The sequence below is a fragment of the Rhagoletis zephyria genome, unplaced genomic scaffold (genome assembly GCF_001687245.7).
Source record: "Rhagoletis zephyria isolate East Lansing unplaced genomic scaffold, Rhagoletis_zephyria_1.1 Rzeph_scaffold_04499, whole genome shotgun sequence".
NCBI classification, from domain to species: domain Eukaryota; kingdom Metazoa; phylum Arthropoda; class Insecta; order Diptera; family Tephritidae; genus Rhagoletis; species Rhagoletis zephyria.
The window spans coordinates 10,652-31,645 of NW_016161582.1; the positions used below are offsets into that span (position 1 = coordinate 10,652).

The following is a 20,994-nucleotide window of genomic DNA, read 5'->3' on the forward strand; positions in this document are numbered from 1 at the left end:
TGGGGCTTGAGGAAATCTGATGTACATATGTACATATATGCGCTCATGCATATGAATCTTACCATTTTTTTTGCAGCTTTGTTGATCCGGTTGTAGAACGAAACCTTCACGGCATTTGCAAAAGTATGAGCCAACTGTGTTGATGCACGTCTGGTCGCAGGGTTTCTCTTCTTCGCACTCATTTACATCGTGCTCGCAGAACTGCCCTGTGAACCCCAGTGAGCAACTGCAGACATCAGGAGCTGTGCAGGTGCCGCCATTCTGGCAAGGATTTGTGCAAACCGCTATCCACATAAAATGGAAGAATCACAGTACTCCGCAATAAAATGTAAATAAATACTCATCAGTGCTTACGTTTTAGACAAGAGTCCGACTGTGGCAGTTCACGCTCCCAACCGTTGCAGCAATCGTATGTGACCTGTTGCGCTGATTTGTGGCGTATTACATCCCGAAAGGCCTGCTCGTGGACAAGCTGTACCCTCGTGCACATCTGGTTTGGGTTCTGTGTCTGCACCTGAACAGCGCTGCATGGCGTATTCACATGCTTCCAGATTGGTCTAGCGTACACTTCAGTTGTCTTCACGGGCATGGTGATGGTACGCTGTTGCACGCAGATATGGCGTCTGCAATGAAAATGATATATAAATATGTCCATATGTAAGTATGTTTATGTATATGTATGCATGCATGTATGTATAAAAATTAGTTGACAGGCAGGCCTATTTATTACTATTCAGACACTACTTGGAGCCTTTAATATTACAAATTGTAGCTGCTAAGGGCGTTCATTGTCCAAGTTGCTTTTATTAGAGGAAAAAACCTCGAAGATATGTGAGAAGTTAAACCTAGAAACGCACATGTCCACAAGGCTAACGCATAGTCCTTCCTCTTGTTCTATGTACAACTCTGAGAGTGGATGCCTGCGATGGGTCTTGCTGTAAATAGTACATTACCTTCCTTGATAGCCGTGTACAGAGGAGATAGGTCTCTTACCTTTTCAAAATAAATTTTATCTTAAATATGAATAAGCACAATGAGCTTTTAGCCTACATTCGGAACCTGAATTAACGGTTGAGTATATGTATGTATGTACATAAGCTCACTTCATTAAGACTAGGCAGACTGCAAAAAAAAACGAAAGCTTTCAAAGGTAAGAAGAAAGAAACTACGCTTACATAACAGTAAAATATCCTGCATCGTACATACCCCATGGGGCGAAATTCGCCAGTGTACCAGGTGAAAAAATTTATGTCACCGATTTCGTTGAAACTTTACTAAATTGTTGCCATTCATACAAGTAATCAATGTTATGAAGGATTTTTATTTATCTTTTTTCTTTTCTTTTGAAGTTATGAGAGTTCGAATTTTTACGTTTTTGCACTTTTTATTAAAATCACGAGTTTTCTTAAAATTCGTAACTTACGTCTAACTTACAATTGAGTATCCAAAATAAGTGACCTCATAGGATTTTTCCCGCGCTTTCCGATAATGACAACAATTTTTTGATAAGAATATTTTTTTTTGCACAAATTTTGCAAAAAAAAATTATTTTTGAATTTTTTAAACAATGTATGGTTTCGATTTTTTTTCAAAATAGCTCATTTCGATAGCTTATTTTCTAAGCTTTGCAACAATATATAAATTGGTATGGGATCGGCATGTGGAACAGAAGTTTGTCCTATCAGAATGCTTGCTAGCCTAACTATTGAGGTAGAACTGTTTGGTTGGAATTTCAGTTGTAATTTAAATTCTTTAAACGTTCAAAAATTTCAAAGACAATAGTTTGTGAGCTGTGGCTAGATGGCGCCAAAAGTCATCACCTGACGCTGCAGTGGGTTCCATTTAAACATATTTGTTGCATTGTTTGACTTTCGCAAAATATGCAGAGCAAAACGTAAATTACGTTAACAGTTAAACTTCAATATTAGAGGACACCAGCAAAGGAAGCATCAATTATGTGAAGTAGTGAATATAACAGAAAGAGTGAAATTTTCATCGCATTGCGCTAATCCTTATAACCTCAAATTTCAAATTTGTGTTCATTCATACTTTTCTCAGTATTTATGAATGTTTGTCAGACCAACTAACCTTCAATTAAATCTTAAAACTGTGTTTTATATTGCATTCTGTAAGGCCTAACATATCCCAATAGGCAACGGTCCGGTTTTCGTGCGATCCAGCAATATGCTACCACTTTCGCACATGTATTTTGATCAAAATCGTTTTTTCTTCTTTTATTATGCCTTTGCGTTCAATTTGACAATTATTCGCCTCGCTGTCAACTGATTTGCATTAAAGTTTAATACCTTAAGCGCTTCTGTAATAGTGGGTGCAGCGCTACTTTCTACTAAGTTTACAAGATATCGGACCGTAATATTTTTTGGCAGACTTCCTTTGTCCTTAGTAACACTTTAGGCTATATTTTTTCTCAGTCTTAACATTTTCATGTGTCGAACTCCCCAGTTTTTTGCCACTTTTTCTACGGTCCCGCCTTTTCGCAGTAAATCTATTATTTACATTTATGTTTCCTGATTAACCATATTATGTACTGGTAATCACTTCCAGAATAAATTACAATACAGAAAAAAGTTATCAGACTTCCAACTAAGTAAAAGATAACTGTAAGATGCAAAACTGAGAGATTTACATTTTTGTCTGTTATTATTGTTGTTGGATTGACTTCAAATCTTTATCAGAGAGGGAGTAGGGGTGTACCAATAAGAATATACAACAAAAGTATGAAAGTAGTTAGAACTTTCAAAAATAGCGGTGGCTGAAATAAAAAGTGTTACTTCATATTACAGTTTTGCTCGTCACTGTACATATATAGATACACTGCAGGGAAAGCTACTAGTTGTGAACTAAAATACTACCAGTTTGCTTTTCAGCCCAACTAGTTCACGTTCTATCCTCTTTCAATGTTAGCGACTGGTTTTTTAACATGGCGATGTCCTACGAGATGTCAATTGTCAGGCCATGCATCAGCATCTACTAGTAGAATCATAACAGTTGGATGAGATCGCTTGCCAGTTCATCCCCAGTGAAAAGCATAAGTATGCCATTTTGCTCGCGGAGGTCCATCAGCCGCAATGTCCGACAGAGCAGAGCACCGGTGTATATAATGGACATATACATATGTATGAGTGTGAATATGGATGACCACAAAATTAATTAAAATTTAAGTGTTATGAAGTGTTATGAATTATAATAACGCTTGGTAGGTAGGTACATACTCATACATACATACATACATATGTGAGCGAGCTCTTACGTAATAAAAGGCTCTTGGTTGAAATGGGTGTGAAAGTACATACGTAAAGCTGAGTGCCTTAGAGCTGTCGCATTCCATTGTAGATCAGTCAAAACCAGTTATGCAACCAAAACGGAATGGGTATAAATTTATGAATCCATCAATCAACAAAAATTCACCTCGAAAGGAGCAATTTGCGCGAAGACTGGATTTTTGAAAGTTGAACGAATACATAATACATACAACCCCTTGTAATGACTGGACTCAGATAATCAAAGAATAAGCTATTGTTCAAAACAACTTTATAAGTATAACACTGTTTAAAATAAAATGAGGAAAATGACGCGGGAGCTTGAGTAGGTAGGCCCTGTGTTCGAAGCAAGCTTTACTCGTCGAGTCTCAGTCAGAGTTGTATAGTACGGACCTAGTAGTCGAGTGGTTAACATTTTCTAGACGAAACGGTGTGACAGACGATAAATATCGATGCAGCCACCATTAAGTAGATATCGGGCTCAATGTCGGGTCAACGATGTTTTTCTTTTTTTTTAACTTTTTAAAGGGTAACCTACTTATTCGATATAAAATAGTAGCTTGGTTTTCTAATTCGAGTTTTCTTCTTAATTAAAAATATATATATATATATTTGGATAACTTCAATTTTTCTAACTATATCTCGACTGCTGAGTGGAAGATGGATCTATCTCGGCAGCCAGTTCGAAAAGCCCAATCTCAAAGAACTTTTCAAAAACGTTCTATTTCAGAATTTGGTTGAAGAACGCCCTATTTTAGAATTCGTTTCAAAAACTTCTTAAAAAAAAAAACTTGTCTTTGCAATAGTTATTGAAATAAACTTTTATCGTTACTAATTCTTTTTTAACCGGACACCCTGTATTTACATAAAAACACCTCTTCATTTAAATATGTAACGTGAAGACGCCTTACCACAAATTTGAGGACCAAACACTTCGCAAAATGGCGGAGTGTAATATATTTGTTTTCATGATTGTTTTCTGTTTCCAAACACTTATGTAAATAAAATTGCTCGGCAGAAAGAAATTTGGCTCGAACAATGACGCAAACGGAATCCTACTTTGAAAGATCCGAGAAATCTTATCAAGAAATTAGAAAACGTGTGGGAAAAGGAAATTAATAATAGTATGTAGTAAATAAAGAGTGATATTATAGCCAAAACAATTAGCAGAAAACGAAAAAAGGCGATCAATTAGAAAGAAAGGAGTGGCAGCGCTGGAAAGGGTCGGTCCCAAATGTTAAATTGCGCAGCCAGCTTTTGGCATGCCACGCCATCCGCAAACATTTGCGCTCATTCTCGATGTGAAGCGAACAATTCTGCAACAGTTGCGGAGGACATTTTTTTCAGCAGTTTAATACTACTTTCATTAGTGCATTATGTTGCCCGAAACAGCTGCAATGGCAATTGGAAGTGTTCTCGGGGGCTACAACCCGCAGCGCAATTATAAATAACTTGTGTGCGAACATGTACATATGCATGTACATATGTACATGTGTATGCACATTAGACTGCTTTCCCAAGCGTATGTTAGTTAAGCTTGATCATTTTATAAGACCCACCAAAATAATTCGGCTCAACTCAGCGCCATTCGTTAGCTGAACTGCGTTGAAAATATGCATACATAAATAAATATCGAACTCTTATTGCAATTGAACATTTTTATATTGCCAAACTTTTTCTCCAAAAAATTATCTGAAAATATATAAAATTAAAAGGTGTGCATTTAAAAAAAAAAATGTCATACAATTTCGCAATGTAAGTTTTATGAAAATGTAAATGACTCAGGCATGAACACATAGGGCTGGTTTCTCCAACTCAACTTAACTTAGTTAAGTCAATTTTCTTGACTTAGTCAAGAATAAGCTGTGTAAAACGTAGGCTAACTTTTGACTTAAGTCCAAAAAGTGGCTAAACTAAGTTAAGTTGAGTTGGAGAAACCAGCCAATAGTTCTCCCTCTTATAAAATAACGAAAAATCAAACCTAAAACTTTAAGATAAATTTATTCAGTAAAAAACTTGGAATGTATGCAAATGAGTTAACTTTTAGAAAGGGTCTATGAAAGAATGTTACTCATACGCCATGTATGAACTATTAATGAAATCATAAATAAGTAATGATTACGCATTTTCATTTGACATTTTGATTTGCAACTTTATTTATCAATCAATTTTCTTCGTTGATAGCTTGATAGGCTTTAACATAAATAGCAAAAGAATTTACAAAAAATCTTTTGTTATTAAATTTTTTTCCTGTTCCCAAAAATTCATTTTGTTTCATTTTATTTGAATTCGAATTAAGAAAACCCTATTTTTCCATCTTATTTTATTATAACCTTATTTTATTATAAAATGTACGAATCTCACGGCTTAACTTTTTTTGAGACAGGCTAATGTACATACATATATATATATATACGAACTGGAATTCGCCTTGCATACCCGGTAGTAAAAAATTAAATTCCCAAAGGCGCTAACCAATAAATTTTTTATTCTACATGAGCAGCAAAAAACATTATAAAAAGAGTATCAAACAACATTTGATTGGTTGGAAATCGAAGATTTTGAAATGCAGCCGATTGATTTCCATGGAACACTGCAGTGTAATTCAATATGGACTAAGAGCTTAGACGAAACAAGGAAATAGTTAAAATCGATCGAATTAGAAAGACCATCCAAGGCCAATATGAGCGCAAAAAATGCTTATACTAAAATTTTGGAAACTAGGAAATCATTTCTCGACATACATATAAGGGCCATTCCATTGTGTCTAGTGGGCCATTTTAGTCCAGAATGTGATCAATTGTGAATTTTATGTCGTCGGAACTTATACAACAGCGAAATATATTTTTTAACATAGAACGATAACTAATGTGTAAAATTGCTTTAATAAAAATACCAAGCGATTTATTAGTTTTATGTAACTACATATCATTTGAATGAATGTGACTAGTAGGACACTGAAAATAACTCTATTTTACCCTTGTGCACTCAAAGATGAATTTTAGCCAAAACACTAAATTTTCACGAACGATGTATTTGTGTTGTGAAATATGAATTGTACGCTTTCGTTTTCAATAAAAATGAGGTTTATCTTCATAGAAATTAGGGAATATTTAAATTTATGTCGTTTTCCTCTTTTCAATTGAATGATCCATTAGCTGGCGTTGGCACACAAGGCACACAGAGACCTTTAAGAGACGCTTAATTCGTTTTTTTTTTTAGTTTTTCACGATTTAAGTGGCAACTAATGTTTCATGACTTCGTTTCGGCGCGGCATGCTTACATTGAATATTTCTTTGAAAATAATGGCACGGGTATGTATAAAGGTTCGCCGGCCCTGGTCTAGTGCTTCCCAAACTATCGGCTACGTGACAAGCTAAGTTTCCGGCTTATTTTTTCTACTTAAAAATTTACTTCGAAAGAACCATGCGAAATGGAATCAGTTTAGATTGCTGAGAATGACAACACCGTTCCTAAAAAAAGTGGGGTAGAACTGTCTTCAAATGGCGATTAGTGACATTTGTTTTCGAAATGTTGCAGTGCAAAGTCAAACGAGGACTTCTCTCACTCTGACCCCGAATGAAGGAAGAAAAGAATATTAACACGAACTATTTAGTTATTGTTCTAGCCGCACTAGAACTTTACACCAGTTCGGTACCAGTGGATTTCCCTACAAGGTTTTAAACAATATGCTCATACATAGACCACTTTGGAAGAGCTCCTCCAGTGCGGCCCTTGCATTAGAAATTCGAAAATTTACTTGCAAATTTGCACAGATTCTGCAACAGCGGAACAAACTGCTCGCTCCACTGCAATAATAGTGCATTAATATGTTTTTCATGTTGTTGCCACCAGTTGTGCGCATCATTCAACGTCTGGCTGATCTGGATTTAGGCCAGGAAGGTAGCATCATATCCTCGTACATACATACTTACACGCGGTATGAAAAATCGCCTTTTACTGTTACGGAAACTTCTTGGTTCTCTCCACTAATTTAATGCAGGCAATCAGATTAAATTAGATGCCTATTGGTGTGAACGTGAGATATGTTTAGTATGCATCTACATACATAAATAGTACGTGTATACATAGCTTTGTACGTACATACATATATACATACATACAATGTCCATGCAACGTAGTTCCAAAAACGTAGTTTAGGAATTCAGGTTGTTGCCTCTAATCGTGTGAACTAAAGCGTTATTTAACACCAGCAGTTTTAGTCAGATGGGAAAAAAGCATTAAATATTACTACATTTATGCGTACATACAGGCTAGGAATGTTAATCCCGGGATCCCGGCCTTTTTTAGGTCACAAAATTCCTGGGATTCTTGGCAAATAATCCCGGGATTTGTAACTTGCACTGGTGGCAATAATAGAAACTCCTTTTGTTGACCAGTGTTGGCTATATTTCTTTGTTTTATTTAATAATTAATATATTCTTATAAATGTCTAACTCATTATACATATAACACAGTGTGATAGTAAATTTTATTCACAAAACTCAATATATTCGCGAAACCATGGGCCCAATATAGTGAAATTGCCTTTTTATGTAGTTCTTCACTCTGGCGTCAGTAATTCAAAAATTATTTAAAAATTCAGTGACATGTGCCTAGAGAAGAAGTATGGATATCAAATTAAAGAAGAAACTCTGTAGAATTTAACCAGGTTCAATTTTTGGTGCATAAGGACAGGTAAGTATTGAAAATGTCCTTTTAAAATGTTATCCTTGAAACGCAATAAAGGCATAAACACCTTTTCAGGAATTCTGGGTTTCTATTCAATGTCATGAAATGATTTCGTGGAATGACCTTCGCATAAGCTTAGTAGTTTTATGCATGTATGTATTTATTTTTGTAGACATTCTAGGCAAACTCAATTTTCGAGAATTAAAGCATATCGTCGCTTGGCGTGCAAATGGAATCGTACCTATAAACAGATACCCAAAATAATTATTATCCTAATATTTGGGATCAAAAACTTCACCTTTTTTTAAGAAATTTTTTTTTCGTTTCTGTATAATAATTAGTTACGAGAAATATCTTTTTTCGTCTTGTGGGACGATTATTTTCAGATGGAGATTATTTACATCTTTTCATAAAAATTATGTGGGACTTTCTCTCTTTAGGGACGTTTATTTCAAGACGGAAATGATTTATGTCTCAGGAGACGAAAACACTTTTCCATTGTTCAGTTATAATTATACAGCAATATCTAGTTAATTTTATTTCAAAGAAACTTATTTTCTTCAAACTTTTGAATGGTTTTGTAAGCGATCTTACTAAATATGAGCTTGAAAACACCGCATTAACTCCCCCAAAATAATAATATTCTTTTTTATGTGTTTATTTTTATTTAAACTAACTTACATACAATATCTCTTGCGGCCGCTTTGGCTGAATGCTTAGAGGGTGGTGCGTACGACTACTACGTAGAAAAAGTTTTTTCTAACAGCGGTCGCACATGCGCAGTCAATGGCAAACACCCGAATGTATTGCTGCCTTGAAAAAGCTTCTCATACAAATCATTTGTCGCTCGAAGGCAGCGTAAAATTGAATGTCTCTCCAATTGTGTTAGTCTCTCATTTATCCAGTAACCACAAACAAATATTCAAGAAAATTAAAAACTATGTTTTTGAGAAAATTTAGTCTTTGTTTTTTTTCCGAAAACGGGCGCCAGTAATATAGAGCATCAAAAACACTTCTACAATCAATTGAAAAATATTGATTTTTAAAAAACTAGAATGATTTGAAAAAAAAAAAAATTGTCAGGCGTTTTTCTCTAAAACCACACTTTGCCCTAAAATTTTCAGTTGCTCGTAACTCTGCGATTGTTTTTTTTTTGTTTTGCAAAAACATTTATTTGTCCTAGAAAACATGAAAATTCGTATTAAACTTGATTTCGAATTTTGAGCCCATTCACGCTGCATGAATTGAAATAGAATCAGCCACACAATATGACATAAAACACCAATCCTCTTACATATATTTTTCTCTGCTTTGAAGCGCAAATCCTCCAATATTCTTCTTGAAGAATCGTGGGCTAATTGTTTGGCAATAAAAATACGACCATTTTCAGTTTTTTAAGAATGTTTTCCATTTACGTATCATCTAAATGCTAGTTTGGTAATTTCATTCCATTCATAGCGGGAAGAAATACACGTCTATATACATACGTACATATAGATATGTATGTACACACATATTTACATTTGGATATTAGGATCTTTATAGGGTAAAAATTTGTTATGAACTAACTATGATATAAAGGCTCGTGGGCTTGCTGGTGTATGCATTAGCTTTTGTTATGGAAGTCCAAATATACATATATGTATGTACATATGTACATATATACACAGTTTAGGGGAACAATTTTCTAAGATCTTTTAATAACTACCTGCCTTATGAATCGAATAAAGATGCATAACACTGCAATCAAGAGTCTGTGGACATAAAGAAAAGATTAATCAACGTTTAAATTCATACAAAAGATTTTGATTTCCACATATTTACATCAATACTGACCAAAGACGTGCATGCACACTCCTCGTCATTTGAATAGCGCACCCTTTTGTGCCTTAGTATTTACAGTTTCCCTTTTGTTTATTTAATATTCACTAATTTTTTATAAAAAAATAACATATTCTACGTGCTATTCAAACGACCTGCAGAGAATAAGTTAATAATATTAAAAAAAAATCGGATATGCAGGTTTGTAGCCCATTCAATTTTAGTATAATAAAGAGCAAGTTTCAAGTGGCTGTTAAATAGCGTTGATTTTTGAAAATTTTTTCGTTCACAGTGCTGCTCATTTTCTTCCACACAATGTATGCTCGACAGAATTTTTTTTTTTTATGGAAGAAAATGCACATCACCGTCGTCAAAAAAAAAGATTATCAAAAATAATATTTCTAAAAATGTTATTAACTTATTCCCAGCAGGTCATTGCAGGGCAGCGCGCCCCTATGTTGACATTTTTTTAACGGATTTTTTTTTTTAACGGATTTACCTCTAGAATACGCTATATTTTTATAAAAAATTTATGAATATAAAATAAACAGTGGAAAACTGTAAATACCAAGGATGCGCTATTCAAGTGACGAAGAGTGTATGTATACTTAATGCTCCAACTTAACGAAGTGCAATGCATTCAACGAAATAAAGAGAAATGTCAACAAAAGAAAGCATTGCTACTCATTTCCAACGAGTAAATTGCGGAGCCCCAACGAATTAGCATACCGGCCAGTTCTCTATACATACATACCATCGTTTAAAGTACAAAACCGCGTATCGTCGTTCTGCAAAACCGCGTAACTGACATTTTTTGCCATAAATGGGATTGGCTCAAGCCTTATCCATTTGTCCTGAAATACACCAAACAGAAATGCGATTTCTTTATAAAAACGAGAATCATTTTGAAATACGAGTATTTTTACTCTCTAGAAAATAATTTATGTAACCTCACATACGCGGTTTTGCATTTTGTTTATACGCGGTTTTGTACTTGAAACGACGATACGCATTGACGAACTGCATAGCCACTGCAACAAATTTACCACTGCAGATGCCGTTACCATTAAAAGATGCGCTATAGATTTCCGATATTCAGATGTATACTTAAGTAGATAGCAATTGTCATTCGGATTAGGCCGTCAATGCTTCAAAATACGACCGTAAGCCAAAAGAAGTAGTCCCAAAAGGTCCAACAATGCAACAAGTATTGTAGACTCTGCCGTATTTACATATGTACATATGTATGTATGTATGTATGCAAATGTATGGATCGCAGTGTTGTTTTGGTATTTACTTTTGTTACATAAATATATGGCAGCGGTTAAAATTAAGCTACTACTAAAGTGGAAGCAAAAAACACTTAAATTTACATTTATTTTGTATAAATTTCATTTATTGTATTTGATGAAGTGAGAAGTTTTAGTCTACACTTACTACGGCGTAGTCTAAAATCTCGTCGCCACATCAAAGGTGTTGAGAAACATTAGGGTCCAAGACATTTTTTTTTTGTGAAATTCGATATTCCTACCATTTGGCTTTGGCGATAGAAGATGCCTGGATTAGTACAAGGCTGCAATCGATAAAACAGCTTAAGTCTACTTAATGTACATACACACATACATACGTATTTCGCTTATACATTTGCTTCATGTCAAAAGTAAAAAACGAGCTCAGCCGAAGATAGAAGACGGTCCCGGATGCTAAACTCTTAAATTCATACATATCTTTAACAACCGCTCTGACCGATGGTTGCATTCACTGTTTTATGTTGCAACTACGGATGGGCAAGATATCTCAGCGTCTACCTACCTTACCTGCCTCAATTCTATTTATTTTCATTCACAGACACATGTGTGTATGTTCGTACATGGGTACTGGTTGTGGACAAAGTTCGGAGGTCGGTGACTGTAACGGATTGAATGTACGTAAAATTTTAGTGTAGCTTTTAAATTATTTAAGTGGTATCCATTAACCTAATTTGAGTGCGATATCAAATGGTTTGCCAATGAATGTTGAACGGAAGGTGCTGTGCTTGCACTACCTAACTATGTATGTATACAGAAGCTTTAAAGCTTTTAGCAGACAACAACCAGGGATAACACATATTAAGTATATGTAGCATCAGACTGTTTGGATAAAGCTCTTCAAAATCTCCGGCGCCTAATAAATTACGGATGCAGTAATATTTAATAGCAATTACTGTTATCCTCGCCCAAATTTCTCTGGATTATGAAGAGACTGGGAAGTTTATTGAGAACAAAGATTTTTTAGGCGAGTAAGGGTCTACTTTCTCAGTTTCTTCCCAGGCTAACCATAGCGCTTGCTCGTTGGTTGCAGATGGAATACGGTTTGGTTTCCTATGGGGTGGGGAAGGGTTAACACTTAAGGGCCTCGTCGGACCTGAGCAGAGCCAGCGATGTAAAAAAAAAAGATAAGATAAGATACATAAGAAAGCACATTTAGTGAGTCAACTCATTAAAGTTCTTTGGGTCCTTCAGACTTTAGAATATCGCATTTTAGCTTTGCTGCCGCCCTTTCATATCGTCTCCACATCATTCCTTCCACTTTTCAGTCAGCTGCGCGCACAAATTACTAAAGTCATGTCAGTCATGTTGAGTAATTATCGCGCCATAGCATCGATGACAAGCAAAATGTGTAGATTTCATTCTTGCAGCTGGTGTTGTTTAGTTGTTTTGGCAACGATTTTCGGATGTAGTATGTATGCTTGCTTGCAATTCTTTCTATAAGCAATAATGCAATGCTGGGTGCGCGCGCTCAGAAATTTACTTTTCAAGTAATGTTAACCCTGCAGGTAAATCAACAGCCGATAGATTGCTTATATCTGAACTTGTTGGTAGTGGAGAAGGTTCTGGGTGTTTTTTTAGGGGGGGAACTTTTGCGCATAAAATCAAAGGATGGGTACACATTTTTGGCAGTTGTAACCTATGTACCTCCAGTAAGTTCGAAAAAAGGCAGAGTGCAGCTTAACAAAAGGCTGTACAGACATAGAGAGGTCAACAGATAGTGAAGCCGATTTCTTATGGACATGATACCCGACCAAAATGATAACAAAAAGGTGGTGTCTAGAAGGAAAAAAGTTTTTAAACGGTCCATACATGCACAACTTTTTGAAACGCGGCTAGAATTTAATAGTGCAAGAAATGCCTGATTATTTTCACAATTTGCGAAAGGTAATAGGTCTTTTGACTCAACACCATGGTAAAGAAGGTAGTATAGCGGTCTAAGACACGATGCTGTGCTGTGCAACAACTGAGATAAAATTTCAAAGAATAGTAAATGATGAAATATTCATATAGAAAAATACATACATATAAAGCACGCCCTTTCATCATCTGTTGCATATTCTCGGATATTCTTCCCGCAAATGTCGGAAAAATAATCCACCCAAAAATACCACAGGAGATGTAAAAAGTTGAATAACGCCGGTAGTATAATTTTATAAAAAAACTTTTGGAATAGGTGAAGGTGATGATCGGCAATTTCTCCTTACATCGATAAACGACGTATCTATGTACATAGTAGTGACTATCGATATTTGCCGATAGTATTGACGAAAACTATCGATATATCGATACTATCGGTCATATTTAATTTAAAAGAAAAATTAAAATTTTATTTTTTATTTAAACATTCTTCTGAAAAAAAGCTTTTCCAGAGTTCGGCTATTATTAATAGTTAATCCAGTCGAACTTAAAACTCTCTCTGACTCCACAGACGATACAGGAATGCAAAGGTATTTTTTATTATATAGGAATATAAAGCTTTGTTTTTTGATGGCAGAGATATTGTGGATCCGTAACATTAGTGCCACGTTGGAACAATCAATTCTAAATTTATCAGCCTGCTAAAATTTAAGATGACAAAATTTTGTTCGGAAAATTTGTCATATTACATTTTCACAGTCTGATAAATTTTGAAATTAATTATATTTAAATTAATAAAAGTTCCATCATTCGGTTCAAGGAACGGTTGACGATCCTTGATTAACATTGAAGAAACTGCATGAATTACATATTTCTTACGTCGACTTTCATTGTCGAATGTGTATGTACACTTAGAAAATGCTGTAGGTAAAACGCACGTATTTAAAAGAAATTTTAAATGACTCAAGCATAACTAAAAATTGTGTAATTGTATACACGATTTATTTTTAACACAGGACCCTAATCTTTTTTTTAGAAAAAAATTGCTATAGATTTATTAGAAAATTTAAGATTTTTTTTGCAGTAAAAAATGCGCCTAAATACAGGCGTAGTTTTACATTTCTCGCTTTTTTGTCGAAATAAGAGCTGTCAAATCGTCGCTCACATATATACGAGAGACAATGTACTAATTGGTCTCACAATACAGCCCATAGTATCGATAGTTTTATAACATCGATAGTATTTTTTGAAAACAAAAACCATCGATATATCGATAGTATCGTCGATATTTTTCCACCTCTAGTAAGCAGCTACCAAAATATGTATTAGGTGATTATTCTCACTCTCAAGTTTTCCTATGGGGGATGTGGTTATGGTCATGCAAGTGCCGAACAGATTTCCTTACTTTATACTACGAGGCTGTGTGTGTGTGTGTTCCACTGCAACTGCTCCCGCCTTTCCGTTGCTTGTTTGTTAGTCATGCTTGGGGTCAAAGCGACTGTTCATTACCCAACTCATTTTTTTGCACAGTTTCGTGTTCTTTTGTCCAAAATTTTTGCGGACGGTAATGTTCAGCTATGCGCTGAGCATTATTGGAGTTTGAATTGGAGTCAAGGCTTTTGACAATTGTATTTCAGCAAACAGTACAACTCAATAACTGAACAATCATTCTAAATACATTGCTGTTGTATTTTTAACAATTTTCAATTTCCATTTCAAGTGCAATCAAAATCTATGATTCTGCTATGTTCATACAATCTGCGAGCTTAAATCTGCGCAGTTTAATGTTTACGAGCACAATTGCAAGTGCAATCGTCATAGCTGACCTAAAATCGGTGGAATTGTAGAATGCAACTTTAAAAGAATAAATAAAAATGATATTCATGCAGTGGCGGTTATAACATACACATGCAAATTTACATACATACATGCATATGTATGTATTTACGAGTTTTAGGTTGGGGGATTAAAGGTGAAATTAGTCAAGAACGCAGTACTTATACTTAAACGCTGCCTGTATACGCAATATTTTGTCGATTACTGGAGCCCTCAGTGTAGCTTACTGCAGTGTTGCCACTCATCAATGCCTTTTATAACTTTTTTACCATCTGCAAGACTGACGAAGTGGCAAACATCTATAGAAGGAAGAAATCAGCTGACACGGAAAAATCTAAATTCCGCAGATTTCTGCGCTACGGGCTACAACTACGGAAAAATTCTGCAGTGTTGAGTTTTCATTTACATGGCGCTTTGGTAAGACAGATCGTGTCAGCTGAGTCGGGTTTACGCACCGGTGGGTTTACGTTCTTGACTAATTTCACCTTAACGGAGGTGAAAAACGAGCGCGCATTACTAAAGCCTCCAAGTTTCGGCTTAGGATCGTCCCCTGATCAGTATATCCGAGGTATGTATGTATGTATGTGCATACAGATGTAGGTATATTGTTTAGACATTAGGGTGCGCTTTTTAACAAGAGTCCGTTATATTAGTCTTTCATATTGACAAATGTATGTATATATATATTAGGGTGATTTTTCGGCGACTACTCTCTTCTTTGACTCCCACCTCGAAATTTTGTGGGAAATATCTAAAAACAAGTTCCCTGAAAATTTGAGCCCTTTATATTAATACATATTAAGTTTGAAAATAGATATTTCCCACAAAATTTCGAGGTGGGAGTGAAAAAAAAGAGTCTCCGAAAAAAAGGACCCTAGTATATATATGTATGCATGCATGTCAAAAACGGTTCAGAAGGTCTCTGAGCGCACATGCCAACTTTTAATCAGGATACTTTCACCAATTGATACCTGCACCGGGGCTAAATTTCCATATAAATTGTGCCAACCTTAAGAGCCAAGATGGAAAACAGCTGACTGTATTCATTGGACACACTTATTTCGGTATGTATAAATGCTTTCAATATACATAAGTGTGCTACACTGACACGAGTATGCGCAGCAACAGCAGTGTTTTGCCTCTGCTGAACATTAGGGTACACACATATGTATTGCATCTACATTTATGTATATCTATGTTAATATAATATTAAATATATATGCAGTTCCGACGGCACTCTGGCTGAGTGGGTAGAGGCGTCTACTACTGGTCCATAGGACTTGGGTTCGATCCCTGGTCCGAGCAACATCTAAATTTAAAAAAAAGTTTTTTTCTAAGAGCGGTCGCCCTCGGCAGACAATGGGAAACCTTAATTAAATCCATTTTCAGTCGGATGCGGCGCAACATTGTAGGTCCCTCCATTTGTTGATATACATATATAATAATAGGACGCATACCATAAATTGGAGGAGAAGCTCGGCCGCACGCTTAACAAAATGTAAGCGCCAAAATATAATTAACAGTCAGTTTAATCCTACATTTGAAAACTCCGTACAGAACATTAGTGAACTACATACATATTTTAAGTCTAACACATACTTATGTGCATATGTATGTACGTACATATGCATGTAGTGATACTTGACCGATGGTTCCGTAGGAGTGACTTTCGGAGGGAGTATGTTAGGTTTAACGGATTGAAGTTACGCTCTCCGCCTTTCGATGCTTCCCCCTACCTAAAAAAAAATATATTTACGAAGGCATGCAGTAAGTTACCCCTTGCCTACCGAACTGCCTTTAACCCAACGTACAAGGGGATTTATTTAGTAAGCTTATTTTGGTTATAAATTTGGCCCGCAACATTGGCCAAAAGCTGTATGGCATTTTCACTAATCGCCATCGCATTGGTCGGCGGCATTCATACATACATATGCAAATATGTACATACATACTTACATGCCGACTTATGTATGTACATACATAAGTACATTGTCTCCGCAAACCGAGTCACAGATACATAATTAACAAGTTGCTGGCGTTTAAGGCTTGACTTTTGCTATCGAAGCTGCATGCAAATCAGCAATCAAAATCATGTTACACAGCTGTGCCACATTGGACACACATGTGGATATATGTACATATGTATGTATAGTTAAACATACGTACAAATGCAGCATGAGTGGCAGTAACAACTATCTCACCTAGGTTTGTCACAACAAAGTCGCAAGTCAATAAAATTGGTATTGATTTATATCTGCATATCGAACATGAAGAATGTTCATCAGTCAGTAGTAACAACAACAACAACAGCGTGCCCGCGTAAACGCGCTAAACATGCTAATCGGCAATAAGCAGCAGCCGAAGGTTGGATCCCAGAAGCTAATTTAGGTAGGCCACCTTAAGTGAAGCCATTCAAAAAAGGCATACCCAAGAAGGACCTAAAAAGTGCATCCGTGCATGCCAAGCTAGAAGGGCTTTTCCCATTCACAATTTTCGCGAATGCATAAGTTTTTTATTTAGCATACATATGTATGAATTTCAATATATCTACATACATCCATACATTTCAATTTGCAATAAAACATATTTAATATAAACCTTAAGCAAATACTTTAGAGATACATAAATGATTTTTATGAATTAAAGAGGCAACTTCAAAAGAACTCCTCCAAGGTCAGAAGGCCCTCAATTTGTGCCACTCCATACAAACAAAAACGAGAGGTGAAAGGAATGTACAAGGCCTCTTGACTTTCAGGAAGGGAGTTGCACTCCTGAAACTCTCTACTAGGATGTTTTGCGTATCAAATATGTGATAACGGTGTCTGTGAAAAACTCTTTTACCAACAAAACATGTAGTAAACAATTTTCCCTGAAAACCCCGCCTCGTGATATTGTTATTATTAAAGTATAAAAATTTATAGAATTTACACAGAAATTTTGAATTTTCCAAAAGTGACGGGGGGACAACGATGACAACCGCCTCTCTGAGTTGATGGATTCGTTTCTCAATTTTAGACAAACTATAAATACATATTTCGTTCATAGCGCTTTTTTCGTATGAAGCTAAGGTCCATTTTATGCTTTGAAGGCATTTTTATATTTGACAATAAAAATCAAAAAAATATTAGATTGTGACCGGTGGGACGAGTCATGATTGAGGACTCATATATATATAGTTTGTGAGTAAAATAAAATCTACTAGTTTGATATGAGTACATATTTATTATAATTTTAATGAAACTAATATTGCTGGGTGGGGTAGGACGTCCAATAAGCAATTCCGTTAAAGCTGCTAATTTCCCAGCATGAATGTATTTTTGTAATAACTCAGCACTGCTTTAAAATCCATAAGTTGGAATTTCCTTTTGGATAATTATTTTTTGCAATATCTTCTCAATATGCGAGAAATGCCTTGACAACTCGATGAGAAAATACTATATTTGAGCTAATCGAACTACGGCTGCCTTAATAACAGTAAAAATCGAGAAAATAGTGAAAAATAAATCGATAAAAATCATGTTCGGCTTTACTGTATTCACAGATTTAAACGCAATCTTATAATTTATTTGTTGACCTGTGGTGTCTTCTTCGTTGAAATTACCCAATTGTTTTTTCAAAAAATTTCGCCAATCGTTCATCCCTAGTGCAGATATTTATGTATGTATGTAAATATATGGATCCTCCTTTTAGTGATTCTAAAAATACTCTCCTGGCTTTGGTTATTTTTTGTGGCAAAATACATCTCAAAAAGGGCAATTGCTTTCCAACTGTCAGCACTGCTTACAGTTGGTTATATTTAGCACCTCTCTTACATGGATACACACATCTATACACATGTATGTACATATGTATGTATGAATGGAAATATTTTCATGTGCAGGTAATGTCAGCATTTTGCCGAAAGATCACCGCAAAAAATGCCCTTCTATTATGGATGCATAGAAAATCTATTGAGCCTCGACACACTTGTCTTTTCAGACCGTCTGAATCCGGGGTTTCATAGGCGAGAGCGGGAAGACAGTGGTATTTTACCTCAGCAATTTCAGGCCGATAAAAATGCGGTATGAAAAAATGCAGGGAAACCCCGAACTGGCTAACAAAAAAATTGTGGTCCAAATTAATTAAAAAAAAACAATTCTTTTTGGTTGTTGTTGTTTCCGACAGTTTTCGGAGAACGAAAAACGACACTGAAGATGGCACAACGCCGAAACCGGTTTGTCTCCAAACCAAATTTGACAAGGGATGACGGAAATTCGTTCCAAAATACACAAAAAAAATAAAAATTTTTATTTGATTTCATATTTTTTTTTTCAGTTCTTCTTTCCACCGTTTCGGGGTTTTCGTCATCTGAATACGAATTTTACTCATTTAGTTGCATTTTCGGCTTGCATTTTTATGGAAACTCCCATATTTGTGTGCTTTAGGGTAGCTTGTTTTGAGGTGAAAACAAATGTATGTACCTACCGTTTGTCGCTGGTTGGTGGACTGAATTACACTTTAAGGTAAAAATTAAATATTGTGAGGCATTATGGATAAAATTAGGGATCTAGGGATCTAACTAAGCAGTTGCCGTACTACATTTATAATTTATAATAATATAATTTAAGATTAAAACTTTTAATAACTACACACAATACATATATATAAACATAAAATACATAGGTATGTGTGTATATGAATTCATTTGTAAACTTACTTTTCCATTTCCTTCACATCGACGCTATTCCTTACTTTCGGTGCATCTGTGGTGTGTGGCAGATCAGCAGCGCTTTGACTAGGCGACGCAGCTGTGACATAGCCGCGTCGAGGCGGCACTAACGGTGGAGGGGCATGTGTCGAAGGCGCAGTGGTTGTGTGTGGCGGCATAAACCCAAGGTCGCGTCGATTGCTAACCCAATCCGGACTGACCCCTCCTGTTGTTCCCGATTGACTGATAAACTCCACGTCGTTGGTGTTGTCGTCCCCCTTGCCACTGCCGCCAGCTATCGTTACGGCGCCGGGACCAGACATACCTGTCGGCGATTCATATGTGTTGCTATGCACATTGTAGACATGGTATTTCCATTCCGAATTGCCTCGATGGTTGTGGAGACGACGCTGCACTGCGTTGTTGTTGTTGTTGTTGTTGTTGTAATAATCCCGCGCGCTCAAACGGCGGAGTCGCGTCGACTTTTGCAGCAATGCTGGTGAAGCGATCAGGCTGCTTCTAGTTCTGTTATATATCGATTCAACATCCGAGGTCGAGGTAGTACCAGACTTGGTGAATGTGCCAAGACGACGCTGTCGACGTTGTAGCTGTGGTCTTTGTTGCTGCAGTCTTTGTTGTTGTTGTTCGGTCACTAATTGTACCTTGTGGTGGTGGCCATGATGATGTGCGGGCTGGTTGTGAATGCTCTGCATTGTCGCTAAATGCGTCTGGTGCGATGCTAGCGGGTTCTTCTGTTCTATACTCACTTTCGCATGAGTACTTATAATGCAGGAAATAAGGAGTACCGCTGCTATGACTGCCCAATCCAGAATTTGGGTCATTTTGTCGTGTGAATTCTTCAATATGTGCTGCAGTCAGTAGCCGAAGTTGAGATTAATTTATATTTCAGCGAATATCAATAATAATAAAGCGATAACAGCTGTGGACCTGCAAAACAAAATTTGGAAGGTTACAGTGATGAGGTATGGGATATAATCTATTCTATTCTTGATGGGCACTTTTTTAATCCACTCATTAGATATACGTTTAGGTGCCTTTGTATGCGGATTTGAATTTATGAAGGTTTTCAAACCATTTTTGAGAGTTTTTATTACTTTTTTCAGTGTGTAAGAGACAATGCTTCTGATAAATAATTTGTTTTTGTATTCTTACATAATGCATGTATTTATTAAGGTATTTTTTTGTTTTTGGGTAAAATACAGATCAAATTTTATTTAATGTTCAGTTTTACATGGAAGGTGAAGACATAAGCTATTATTTTTTGCTTAATATTGCCTCACTGAATTTTTTCTGCGGTTTTTTAGAGTTTTTTACATGGAGTATCTGAATTCATGCGGTTTTCAAAAATGCTGGAGCGCATCAGTTGTATGAAAGTAAAAAACGCTTTTATGCGGATTTTTTTATCCGGCTTTCTGAGCCACGCATGTACTGCATAAAAAGAGACCTAAGTGTACTTATAATGATCTATGAGCTGTACCGAACCTTTCGC

The 20,994-nt window shown here is 35.9% G+C and overlaps 1 protein-coding gene across 1 annotated transcript; it reads right to left on the reverse strand.

Moving 5' to 3' along the window:
* Window positions 1–62: 62 nt before the first annotated feature.
* Window positions 63–20,446, reverse strand: LOC108370823 (uncharacterized; the record flags this gene model as incomplete). The annotated part of the gene is made up of 3 exons (XM_017626235.1): window positions 19,494–20,446; window positions 355–623; window positions 63–284 (listed from the first exon to the last, which is right to left on the reverse strand). Coding segments are annotated over exons 1-3 (1,324 nt in total), but the record flags the coding sequence as incomplete, so codon positions are not given.
* Between the last annotated feature and the right edge of the window lie 548 nt (window positions 20,447–20,994).